A 12,986-nucleotide genomic window follows, 5' to 3' on the forward strand; every position below is an offset into this window, starting at 1 on the left:
TTGTTCATAATAATGAAAAATGGAAATAATTGAAATGTCCATTAGTAGGAGTTTGGATAGAATAATTATTACATGTTCATGTAATGGAAATACGTATTCATACCCCTAAAAGTGAAAGCGGCATTAAGTGATAGCCAACTCTCATCTTTTCCTGCAATTTCTTCAGTTTTATTGGATAATTAATAATATTTTTATTCCTATTATTAAAATATTTATTAAAATAAATAAATATATTTTTATTCCTATTATTAATTATTTTTATTCCTATTATTAATAATTTTTTATTCCTAAATAAATAAATAATATTTTTATTCCTATTATTAAAATATTTATTAAAATAAATAAATATATTTATTTATTTTACAAATAAAAATAATATTTTTATTCTAGGCAGAAAACGCCTTCTGCCTAGAGAGACTGAGTGAAGCCCCTGCTGTTTCAAAGAAGAAAAAAGTAAAAGTTGTCTAGGTTGAAATTATTTGGACAAATATTTTTCACTAACTTTAGGAGATATTAGAGCAGTAAGGAAATTGGAGTGCTACATGAGCCAATATGGTGAATTAAGTAACTTCTCCTGTATTTCCTGTAGGAAATAGCAAATTTCAGCTTGCTGAAAGTATAAAAGTTGACTAGCAAATCTATTAAAATATACCTCCTTTGGGATATTTTCAGTGTCCATTAGCCCAAAAAGTCTTCCAAGAATGTTTCAGGGACTTTCTAGAAGCCTGCAATGAAAAAAATTCTGATTTTAAAATTAAAAGTTTTTTAAAAGTAATTTAAAATGCTGTATTATACCAAATTGGCAATATAAACATAAGAATATGGACCATTAACAGGTAGTTTTCCTTATTGAATTTGAGTTACTTTCACATATATCAAAAAGTTTGGATTACTAAGGCAAAAAGTCTATATATGTTCTTAAAAGATAAATTGGGGCATATTAAAAATTTTGAGTTTATTTGAGCAAAAATTGATTTGATTCAAGCAGCATCCAATCTAGCAGATAGAAAGAAGCTCCAAAGAGCTGTGCAAAATGAAAGATTTTTATATCCAGAAGGGAGCAGGAACAAGGACATTATACTAGGCCAAAAAGTGTGTTGATTATTGCAAGGTTCCTTTCATTTAGGGGATGGCAGAGGGTCTAATCAGATGGATTACCTAGTGAGTGCTAATCAGGCGATTCCTGATTGACTGGTTTAAAATTCCATTTCTGGGAGAGCCGAAACTGTAATTAATTTAAATCTGTTTGGTGACACGGGGCTTAGCGTAAGCAACTCAATTTGGGGCCTGTTGTTTTTAACAATATAAAAAGTGAGACTTCTGGTGATGATGGTGTGAAGGGTCTGTCAATTACTCTCCACACAAGTATAAAACTGGACAAAATTGTCACAAGCCGCAGTTTTAGGGCACTGGAAACTGATCGGCAGTTAAGACAATTAAGACAAATTAAGAAGTATCCGTGCTTGAATAGCTGCTAAAATTTTGGGTAAAAATGGCAGAAGTATGTGGTCATCTTGCCTAGGACAGCTCTCATACCCTGCATAGCCAGTGAGAATTGTAGCTTCACTAAGCCTGGGGCAAGTTGCAAAAATTAGTAGCTTTGCTACCAGAGAGGTCAGAATCAATTTTGGGCAGTGATACTGTGATTTGTAATAAGAAACATACATTTGGTCTTCTTGCCCCATTCTTGGCACAGAGCTCATAAAACCTTTGGAATTTCCTGGGTTTAAGAGCTATAAAGGTGTCTTTTCTTATGTTAATGAGGAGACTTTTGGAAAGCTCCTTGGGAACCTAAGGATGGGGGCTTGATGCCAGGGGAACCAACCAGGTGATTAGAGGGTTGGAACTTTCAGCCCCACCCCTGAGAAATAGAGGGGCTGGAGATTGAGTTCAGTCACCAATGGCCAGTGATTTAATGTCACGCCTGTGTAATGAAGCGGGTATAAAACCCAAAGGATGGGGTTTGGAGAGCTTCCATGTTGGTGAACACGTGGAGGTACTGGGAGAGTGGCTCACCTGGTGAGGGCACAGAAACTTCTCCCTGTTTCCCACATATCTCACCCTAGACATCTCTTCCAACTGGATGTCATCATATCCTTTTATATAAACTGGTAAACTAAGTAAACTGTCTCCTGAGTTCTTTGAGCAGCTGTGGCAAATTGATTGAACCCAAGGAAGGGGTCATGGGAACCTCTTATTTGTAGCCTGTGGGTGACAACCTGGACTTGTGATGAGCATCTGAAGTCAGATAGGAGCAGTCTTGTGGAACTGAGCCCTTGACCTGTGGGATCTGACACTTTCTCCAGGTAGTGTCAGAGCTGAGTTAAATTTCAGGACACCCAAATGGTGTCGCAGAGACTTTTCTTGGTGGTGTTGGAAAACCCACACATTGGAATTGGTGTCACAATCATAGGGGCAAATATTGTGTCTTTGCCAGCTAAATGTGGTGGGTTCAGTTAGAAGCACATGAGAAAAACCCACAGCTTTGCTAGGCCGATTGCAGTTCCAATCAGAGTGAGCAGCACACCTGCCAGAAAGTTGACAGGAGGCCCTGGAAGTAAGGGAGCAATAAAAGGGCTGAGATGAGCTTTCCACTCATTCCTGGCTGACTGAAACTATGCACGTTCAGGGGAGACAGTGTGAGTCCAGCAAAAAGTGAAAGCCAAGGGAGACTAGAGACCTGCTGTTCCTTTGAGTGCATTCCCCAACCCACACACAGATAATCAACAAAGAGTGGAACCCTTACAGGTTCATTGGATGACCACTAAGCTATGCATACTCAGATGAGACCACTAGAACGAATACAAGAATAAAAAGACATGGCATATATATAAATTGAACAACAAAATAGCAGTTGTAAATTCAATCATATCAGTTATTGTATTTAGATGTGAGTGGAGAACACACTCCAATCAGTAGTTTGCTGTCCTGGCAGGCAACAGTGCACCTTTCCTCAGAATTCTGATGATTCTGCATAGGCATCTGAGTCTTAGGCTGACTGCCTGAACCCATCACTGTGGCAAGGATTCAAGTCACATCTGGGGTTAAATCCTGGCACTATCACAGGCTACTACTATCACTATACCATGGAGATAACGTTGTTTGGTGGATTAATAGAAACTTGTAAATGGTTATTTTAGTACCTGGTACATAGAGAATGATCAGTAAATGTTAGTGATACAATGGTGGCCATGGAGATCATGACAAGATGCTGTTGTTGGTGGCAGTGATATTAATCAGAATCTGTGACTTTCTCATCGTTGATCTTACCTCTTAGCACATATCTTTGTATGTACTTAAATGACTTGGTTGAATTGAATAAATTACATCTTATTGTAGACTTCATAGAGGAAACTGACATTTCCGATGTGTGATGATTAAATTTATTTTGGTTAGGTTGTGGCTAGATGTTACTCTGAAGGTATTGTGTAGATTTGACTACTATTCACAATCACTTGCCTTTACGTGTAGGAGATTACCCTTGATAATGTAGGTAAGACCTCATCCAATTAATTGAAGACCTGAAGAGCAAAAACTGAAGTTTCCAAAAGAATATGGAATTCTGCCTCAAGACCGTAATATAGAAATCCTGAGTTTCCAGCCTGCTGGCTTGCTTAAATATTTCACACTCAAGACTACAGTATCAACTTTGCCTGAGTTTCCAGCCTGCCAGCTTTCCCTGTGGATTTTGGCCTTGTCACTCTCACAATTGCATGTACCAACTCCTTAAAATAAATATCTCTCTGTGTATATATTCTGTTAGTTCTGTTTCCCTGAAACCCCAATTGATACACATGGGTTTTGAAAGATCTAAAAATAATGGCTAAAACACTGAGTATTTACTATATGACCAGCAATATATTGGGAGGGGTAAAGTGATAAGTTGCAGTCCAGGCTGTGGTACTTACAAAATATGTCCACAAATGATTTGACACTCCTCTCTTCCAAAGGCAGAGTTTCTTAAGTATGGACTCTACTTAGTGACTCTAACAGATACACTGCGGTGAAGTGATAGTTTTAGACTTTTGAGACCAGGTCATTAAATGCACTGTGGCTTCCTCCTTGCTCTCACTCTTATATCACTCACTCCTGGGGAAGCCAACTGCCATGTTTGAGGACACTCAAGCCTCTGGAGAGGGCCGAAGCTGGGACAGCTTTGCTGGGGTGTGTATGAAAGCTTGAAGAGCCTTGAAGAAACTGCCAGATGAGTGTTTGGAAGAAAATGAGGCAAATTTTATTGGAAATTAGGGGAGAAAAGAGCCCTTGTTATGTAATGGTGTAAAGTTTAGCTGGAATGTGGGATATAGAAAAAAATACCTGATGGAATGGGTGGTCTTTGTAAGGAGACTTTCAGACACAGTATTAGAGGGGCTGTCTGGTTTCTTTTTGCTGCTTATAGCAAAATATAAGGGGAGAGAGAAGCAAAAGGAAAGCCTGTTAATAACACAAAAAGGAGTTGGAACTTACTGTTTTTGAGGATTCTCAGCCTTCCCCAATGGCAGATAATGTTGAAATTAAGGAATGACTTATGAGCAAAAATGAATGCTAGGGTATGTTCAGGAAATGTTGGTCTGATGGTGAAACCAAGGGGCTGTGACTGTAAAATCCTTTATTAAAACCTCCAAAAGATCCAAGATGTTGCCTCAGAAAATAATTTAATTAAACGTAGGTTTTATTTTACTTTATTTTTTACATTTAAAAATTGTTTAATTAAAAATATTTTTCATACAATTTTTATAATTGAAGTATAGTTGATTTACAACATTGTGTTAGTTTCAGGTGTACAGCAATGTGATTTAGTTATATATCTACATTTACATATACATATATCTATTTCAGATTCTTTTCCATTATAGGTTATTACAAGATATTGAATATAGTTCCGTGTGATATACAGTAGGTCCTTGTTGTTTATCTATTATATGTATAGTAGTGTGTATCTGCTAATCCCAAACTCCTAATTTGGGAGTTCTGACCAGTGTGAGGTGATACCTCATTGTAGTTTTGATTTGCATTTCTCTAATAATTAGTCATATTGAGCATATTTTCATGTGCCTGATGGCCATCTGTATGTCATCTTTGGATGACATACAGATGGCAGTTTAAGTCTGTTTAGGTCTTCTGCCAGTTTTTTGATGGGGTTGTTTGTTTTTTGATATTGAGCTATATTGAGCTGTATGAGCCCTTGTTGGTCACATTGTTTGCAAATGTTGTATCCCATTCTGTACATTGTCTTTTCATTTGTTTATGGTTTCCTTTGCCATACAAAAGCTTTTAAGTTTAATTGGGTCCCATTTGTTTATTTTTGCCTTTATTTCCATTACTCTAGGAGATGGATCCAAAAAAATAATTGCTGTGATTTATGTAAGAGTGTTCTGCCTATGTTTTTCCTATAGGAGTTTCACAGTATCTGGTCTTACATTTAGGTCTTTAATCCATTTTGAGTTTATTTTTGTACCTGGTGTTAGAGAATGTTATAATTTCATTCTTTTACATGTAGCTGTCCAATTTTCCTAGCACCACTTATTGAAGACACTCTTTTCTCCATTGTATATTTTTGACTCCTTTGTCATAGATTAATTGACCTTGAGTGCATGGGTTTATTTCTGGGCTTTCTATCCTGTTCCATTGATCTATATGTCTGTTTTTATGCCAGTATCATACTGTACTGATTACTGTAGCTTTGTAGTATAGTCAGAAGTCAGAGAGTGTGATTCCTCCAGCTCCATTCTTCTTTCTCAAGATTGTTTTGGTTATTCTGGGTCTTTTGTGTTTCCATACAAATTTTAAAATTACTTGTTATATAGTTCTGTGAAAAATGCCAATGGTAATTTGATAGGGATTGCATCAAATCTGTAGATTGCCTTGGTAGTATGGTCATTTTAACAATATTGATTCTTCCAGTCCAAGAACATGGTATATATTTCCATCTGTTTGTGTTGTCTTCAATTTCTTTCAAGAGTGTTTTATAGTTTTCAGAGTACAGGTCTTTTGCCTCCTTAGGTAAGTTTTATTCCTAGGTGTTTTATTCTTTTTGATGCAATGGTAAATGGGATTGGTTCCTTAATTTCCCTCTCTGATAGTTTGTTGTTCATGTATAGAAATGCGTCAGATTTTTGTATATTAATTTTGTATCCTGCAACTTTACCAGATTTATTGGTGGGCTCTAGTAGTTTTCTGGTGTGTCTTTAAGATTTTCTATGTATAGTATCATGTTATCTGCAAATAGTGAGAGTTTTACTTCTTCCTTCCAATTTTATTTGTTTTTATTTGTTTTTTTTTAATTTTTTTTGTTTGTTTTTCTTCTTTTTTTTTGTTTTGTTTGTTTTTCTTCTTCTTTTATTTGTTTTTCTTCTCTGATTGCTGTGGCTAGGACTTCCAAAACTATGTTGAATAAAAGTGATGAGAATGGGCATCCTTGTCTTATTCCTGATCTTAGGGGGAATGCTTTCAGCATTCCTTTTCACTGTTGAGGATGATGTTAGCTGTGGGTTTGTCATATATGACCTTTATTATGTCGAGGTATGTTCCCTCTATACCCACTTTCTGGCAGAGTTTTTATCATAAAAAGATGTAGAATTTTATCACATTTTTAAAGGTTACTTTCCACTTACAGTTATTACAAAATATTGGGTATATTCCCCATGTTGTATAATACAGCCTTGAGCCTATCTTACACCTAGTAGTTTGTACTTCCCACTTCCCCACCCCTATATTGGCCCTTCCCCCTTTCCATGGTAACCACTAGTTTATTCTCTGTATCTGTGAGTCTGCTTCTTTTTTTGTTACATTTACTAATTTGTTGTATTTTTTTAGATTCCACATATAAGTGAGATCATACAGTATTTGTCTTTCTCTGTCTGACTTACTTCACTTAGCATAATGCCCTACAAGTCCATCCATGTTGCTGCTAATAGCAAAGTTTTGTTCTTTTTTATGGCTGAGTAGTAGTCTATTGTGTGTGTGTGTGTATATATATATATATATATGTGTATACCACATGTTTTTTGTCCATTCATCTGTTGATGGACCCTTAGGTTGCTTCCAAATCTTGGCAGTTGTAAATAATGCTGCTTAAACATATGTTCTTGAAGATGATTGAAGACCAGCAGAAGCCCTGTACAGGTGGGTGTGGCTTTTGTCTAAGGAAGTGAACTCCAATTATGTTCACATGAGAACAAAATACATTTTTAAGAGCATTATATTGGTAGAAACACCACCAGCACGGTCTGAAATTGAGAGAGACCTTACAAAATGAAAAGGCTTTTGGACCCCCAAAATTCTATTGACAGGACCCAGGCTCAGAACACTGTATAGCTCGAAACATTGTCTACCTCTTGTTGCAAGGGAATGATAATTCAAAGGATGGAAGCAAGAGCCCAGAGAGTGGAGCCAAAAACTATGGATAGTTATTTCTGAGCAGAAATAGGACTAAACTTCTAAGTGAGAAACTTCTGACATTTTCCTGGCTGATTTCAGAATTGCTGTGGACCAGTGATTTCTATTTGCCTCTTGTATTCTCTATTTTTGAATAGGAATGTCTATAGTGATTATCCTCTGCCTGCTGCATATGTGTACCTTGAATATATGTGGGGCACATGTTTCTTTAGTTCATAGGTCTTCTAATTGTGAGGAACTGTATCCTAGAAACTGTCTTTAAAGAACCATACCTGAGGGGCTTCCCTGGTGGCACAGTGGTTGAGAGTTCACCTGCCGATGCAGGGGACACCGGTTCGTGTCCCGGTCCGGGAAGACCCCACATGCCGCGGAGCAGCTGGGCCCGTGAGCCATGGCCGCTGAGCCTGCACGTCCGGAGCCTGTGCTCCGCAACGGGAGAGGCCACAGCGGTGAGAGGCCCGCGTATCGCAAAAAAAAAAAAAAAAGAACCATACCTGAGACAGCTGAATAACAGTTTGATTTAGATGCCAATATCCTGGATTTCAAGCTGAAGTTATAAAAGGATGAGACTTTTCCCCTTTCCTTTCCTTTTCCTTTTCCTTTTTCTTCAGTAGGGCATGAGTTCAGTTTACACATGAGAGGAATTTAATTTGTGGTCAGAGAGTGAACTGTGGTGGTTTAAAAACATGTCCCCCAAATTTTTGATGCTCCTCTGCTAAAAAGGTAGTTTCCTTTGTTCTAGAATGTGGGCTGCACTTAAGGGCTCTAATGAATAGAATGTGACAGCAGTGACAGTGTTAGACTTCTGAAACTAAGTCATAAAAAGGATTATGTCTTCCTCCTTGCTTTGCTTTGAGAGAACTAGTTACCATGTCATGAGGACACTCAGGCAGTCCTATCGAGAAAGAGCTGAGTTCTCTTGCTAAAAGATAGAAAAGAACTGAGTCCTCCAGCCAACCACTGTGTGAATCTCAGTAAGCAGATCCTCCAGCCTCAGTCAAGCTTTCAGAAAACTACAGCCCAAACAACATCTTGACTGCAATCTCATGAGAGATTTCAAGCCAGAACCAACTAGTTCAGCCTCTGCCAGATTGCTGACCTTTAGGAACTATGTGAGATAGTATGTACTTATGTTGTAAACTGCTAAGTGATATGCTATGCAGCAATGGATAACTAACAAGTAAGCATTATCAATAAAAGTATGTTTGCAGAAAAAAAGTCGTCCATTTAATCCATAGGTAACTCATATTTAACCTTTTTGTAGTGTGTAATATTTGAAACTTTAAAGTTAGTAGGTCAAAGACTGGGTAAGATATCTGACCTCCAATATATTAGAGTGAAGCTGCCCTGGGTACAGACAATATACTGTATCTTTTAGTGTTTTGGTGAATATGTAACTTGTGTGCTTCCAAATATTTTCTCAGGTGCTTTGTGACTGTTCCTTTGAATTTTACTATTTGTCTCTGCTTATCTCAAAACAGTGTTTAAGCTGATGATTGAAATGTTGCAAAAAATAGAAACTAGATTCATTCATTCATATATCTGAATGTAAGCTACATTATGGGAAAAACTGTTGGAAGAATTGGTAGAGACTTATCTCTCTTCTGTTTTCAAAAGCTGCATACCCAGGAGCTGTGATTTTTTTTTTTTTTGACACGTGGAGACTATGCAAAGTATTTCTGGATTATGTAGTTAAGTACATCTTAATCTGTAAAAGTAAAAAGAGCCAGAATCCATTAAGTATTTTCAAATATTTAGGACTTTAAATATTATTAAAAATCTTTAAAAAATTGACAGGGAAATACTTGAAAATGAAAAATATCTGAATTTTTCCATAAAAGTGATATAATCACTTGTAAGTGAATCATCAGCAGTAAAACTGTTTCTTGATAACATTTAACATTCGTTTGTTGTCTTTATCCTTAATAAGAAATTCAAACTAACAAATAAAGCAGCTGAACCTTGGTAAGTGTTTGTTACTATAGGTCGTGTTTTCACCAGTAATAATTAGCTTTTTAAAAATTAAAATGTCTACTAATATTCTCTCTTTCTTCCTCAGGGAATTGCTCCAAAGCTGGAATTTTCTACAACCTCAGTGATTACCGAATGTCTGATAAGTTCAAGGAAGTGCCACACTCAGGTTAAAATCATTTATTTAAAATATCTAATGGTTTAATTTATTTGTTTGTATTTATTGGGCATTTGGCAAGCATTATTCTTTTATTTTGGCTACAACTCTTTTCACATTTTTTTGATCAGTCTCTAGTTTAAGTAAAACAATTATCTTAGGTATTTAGCTGTTTGGTTACATGTTAATAAGTGTGGAAGTGAAAAACTTGGTGTACATGGTAGATGGTACTTTTTTTTTTTTAATGGAAAGAAATTAGGCTGCCAGAAAGATGTTGGTTTCAAAAAGTTCCACAGAGAACTTGGTTGGAGGCTTCTATGAATCTTAAAGAAGTTAAAGTTCAAAGGATACATTTTTAGCGAATGGGACCAGAGGTTCTCAGGCTGGGATATAGGTGGTTAGTGGGTATAGCTTCTTGAGTGTCTCTAATTCCTTAAGGGACTGTTGCTTAGTTTGGTGGCTGTTCTAGTGCTGTCAGATCAAGAGAAGCTTCAATACTTCAGCCTAATAAGTACGTTCTGTGTTTGTAAAAACTGCCTTCAGTAAACTCAGATATCTGGATCTAATATTACATTCTGGTCTAACTTCCTACTGAGTCACTGGGACCATCTTGCTACCCTGACCACAGGTTATCTAATAATGTCTAGGCATCACTCATACATATGTGACTGCATTATGACCAGGTAACAGTGGCCAGCCTGTGATGATGAGCCAGTACTATATAAAGCCTAGAGGACCCAAACAGGGCAGAACTGGACCTATGGTGGAAAAAGTAGAATGTTAATTTCCTGCATTATCAGTTTCAGAGGGAATTTGCTCAGGGTGGTAACTTGACAAGCTAACAAAGGTAAAATATGATTGTAAGATTATCAAGGGGATCTTTCTTACTTTGTTTAGCAAGACATTTGGTATGTTAGAGTTTGGCCTAATTATTTATCTTTTAAATGCAAGCTGAAACACTGCTACTAGAGATCTAATGACACGTACTTGCCAAATGCAGAGCTGGGTTACTGACTTGTTTGGAGATATGCACTGTGCACATTTGTAAATTGTCAGAAATGCTTCCTCTGGATTCACAGAAGTTTCCTACCCACACTGCGGTATGCCTTTACTGGGTGGGTAGAAATTTCTTTTTTTGTCAGGAGTGTGGTATACACACAGAAGAGTACACACATTCTAAGTGTACAGCTTAGTGGAAGATTCCTTACTAAATGTAGAACTTTCACCCCACTAGTAGTTTCATTGGACTAGCATTTTCCTCTGTAAGCTTTTGGCTAACTTGCCATTTCAATGTTTGTCATTTGTTTTTTGTTGAACAGAGATGTGAGAGAATAGCCTTTGGTGTTATTAAGAAAATATTCTTGAGAATCAAACAGATTTGGGTTCAAGTTCCTCAAAAGACTGGTTTAAAGATTAAATTAGAGAATATATGTGTCTGCACGTAGCATATAATTAATAAATTTTGTGGCTGTTACTGAGGTTATTCGTTTTTTAATTAAGATAATTGAGATATAGAAGACATAGATGAAATATAAGATGAAGACATTGTATGGTAGGCACAACAGAGTATACACTTTTACATTAAAATTCTGAATGGTAACAGCCAGAATTTTAATCTTATTTGATCTTATTTGAGAACATGCTAAATCCACTTTTTTCCCAAGTGAATATTAGTTACAATTAAAATTTTAATGGGTATAAAACAGCATTTTCAGGTTCAAATACAGTTTAAGAATTAGACAAACCATTTTCGGTTTTTAAGAGAGGAGTGATTGAAATAAACTCTTTAAAATCATTTAGGTTTATAAATATTTATAATGATCTTTATTCCTTTTGGCACATTATTTTCAAATTTTTTGTCACAATTGATGTTTTGCCACCAATTGAATGGACTGAAAAAATAAATATATTATTGGGATTTTCTGGAATATATCTAGTTTTCTATGTAGTCTCTTTTACCTACTGCAAAGTAGAATTTATTAGTAAATAGTTAAATATTACTAGTAACTTTATTAATATGTTTGATAATCTGTATCAGGTAGCTTTTGCTGTGTAACGAGCCACACTAACTTAGTAACTTAAAATAAGATGCTTCTCACAGTTGTGTGGATTGGCTGGGTGATTCTTTTGGTCTGGGCTGCCTAGGCTAGGGCTGACTGGTCTAGGAGGGCTTCACTTGCATGTCTGGCAGCTGGCTGACTTCTTGGTGTGAGAGGGACTTTACATTCCTGGTGTTTGGCTTGATTTCAGCTGGGGTGATGGCCACAGACTCTCACCATCTAGCAGGCTAATTTCAGCTCATTCACATGTGGCGGGAAGGTTTTCTGGAGTAAAAGAAGACTAGCACTTTTCAAGTCTCCTTTTGTCACAAGTGCTGTTGTCCTCGTGGCTGATCTAGGGAGCCATTTTGTGTAAAACAGTATGAAACAGCTACTATTTTAAGTTTTATTGGGCATTAATAGGATGCATTAAGGATTGATTAGGTTAGAAGGTATGAATCTGTGGTAGATACAGCACCGTTTCTAACTTCCTCTAGTGGTATTCAGCATTCAAAAGCTGTAATCAAAAAAGAAGAAAGAGTTCCTTTCAGTTTGGTATAAGCAAGAGGTGGGTAAGAAGGAACTTTACAGCATTGCTGAAATAGGTGATGTTGGGTTCATCCGGGTCTAAAGGTAAGAGATCCTAAAAATGTATGAGGATCTGGGGGAAAGAGATCTAGGGGCTGAGGGAGACGAAGAGGACAAGTAACAGATTCAATGAAAATAAAAGAAGTAGGTTGAGGAAAAGGTTTGGTCAGCAAGGGGTTTTCAGAGTTTAGGGTGCAATGGATCTGTATAATGAATAAATCTAAGATGAAGTAGAAAAAGACAGTTAAAGCTCAGAAATAGGAAGTCTAAGTTCTTGGAAAGATTCATTGCTTGAACATTTTATTAAACCTCAAAGGTTCTTTTCATGTGTTAATAATGCTGCTTCTGTGAGTCAGTGTGATGTCATAGAGATAGGTGAAGTGGGATGAAAAATTCTGAATTACTTGTTGAAGTCATTGAACAAGGTGGGAGAAGGTCCAGGAGCATAGCAAGAGCTAGAGAAGAAAGAAAAATGATGAAATAATCTGATGCTGCTGGTCTGTATGAAACTTGTGGACTTATTTTTCTAATCAGGAAACTTTGTTTCCTTGTTTTCCTATTTTCTTTCCTGTTTAAAAAAAAAAAAGTAGTTTCCTACTTTAAAAAATATTTGACTCTTCTCCTATTTCACATTTGTATTTTATTTACTTAGAAATAGATACCTTTAGCAAGTAGGGAGGGGGATTGAGAAAGTAGAGAAGAGGGAAGGTAGGATTGGTGGTTTTTCTTGTTTATTTTTTTGCGGTACACGGGCCTCTCACTGTTGTGGCCTCTCCCGTTGTGGAGCACAGGCTCCGGATGCGCAGGCTCAGCGGCCATGGCTCACGGGCCCA

The 12,986-nt window shown here is 36.8% G+C and overlaps 1 protein-coding gene across 2 annotated transcripts in view; it reads left to right on the forward strand.

The window, feature by feature from the left end:
• The window catches only part of SPATA6 (spermatogenesis associated 6), a 157,601-nt gene that overhangs the window by 52,724 nt on the left and 91,891 nt on the right, over window positions 1-12,986 (forward strand). For both annotated transcript variants that reach the window (XM_012534469.3, XM_004273888.4), the window contains exon 6: window positions 9,458-9,538. In XM_012534469.3, coding sequence (XP_012389923.2) covers window positions 9,458-9,538 — 81 coding nt within the window. The remainder of the gene's footprint in view (window positions 1-9,457; window positions 9,539-12,986) is intronic.

The sequence above is a fragment of the Orcinus orca genome, chromosome 1, assembly GCF_937001465.1.
Source record: "Orcinus orca chromosome 1, mOrcOrc1.1, whole genome shotgun sequence".
NCBI lineage: Eukaryota > Metazoa > Chordata > Mammalia > Artiodactyla > Delphinidae > Orcinus > Orcinus orca.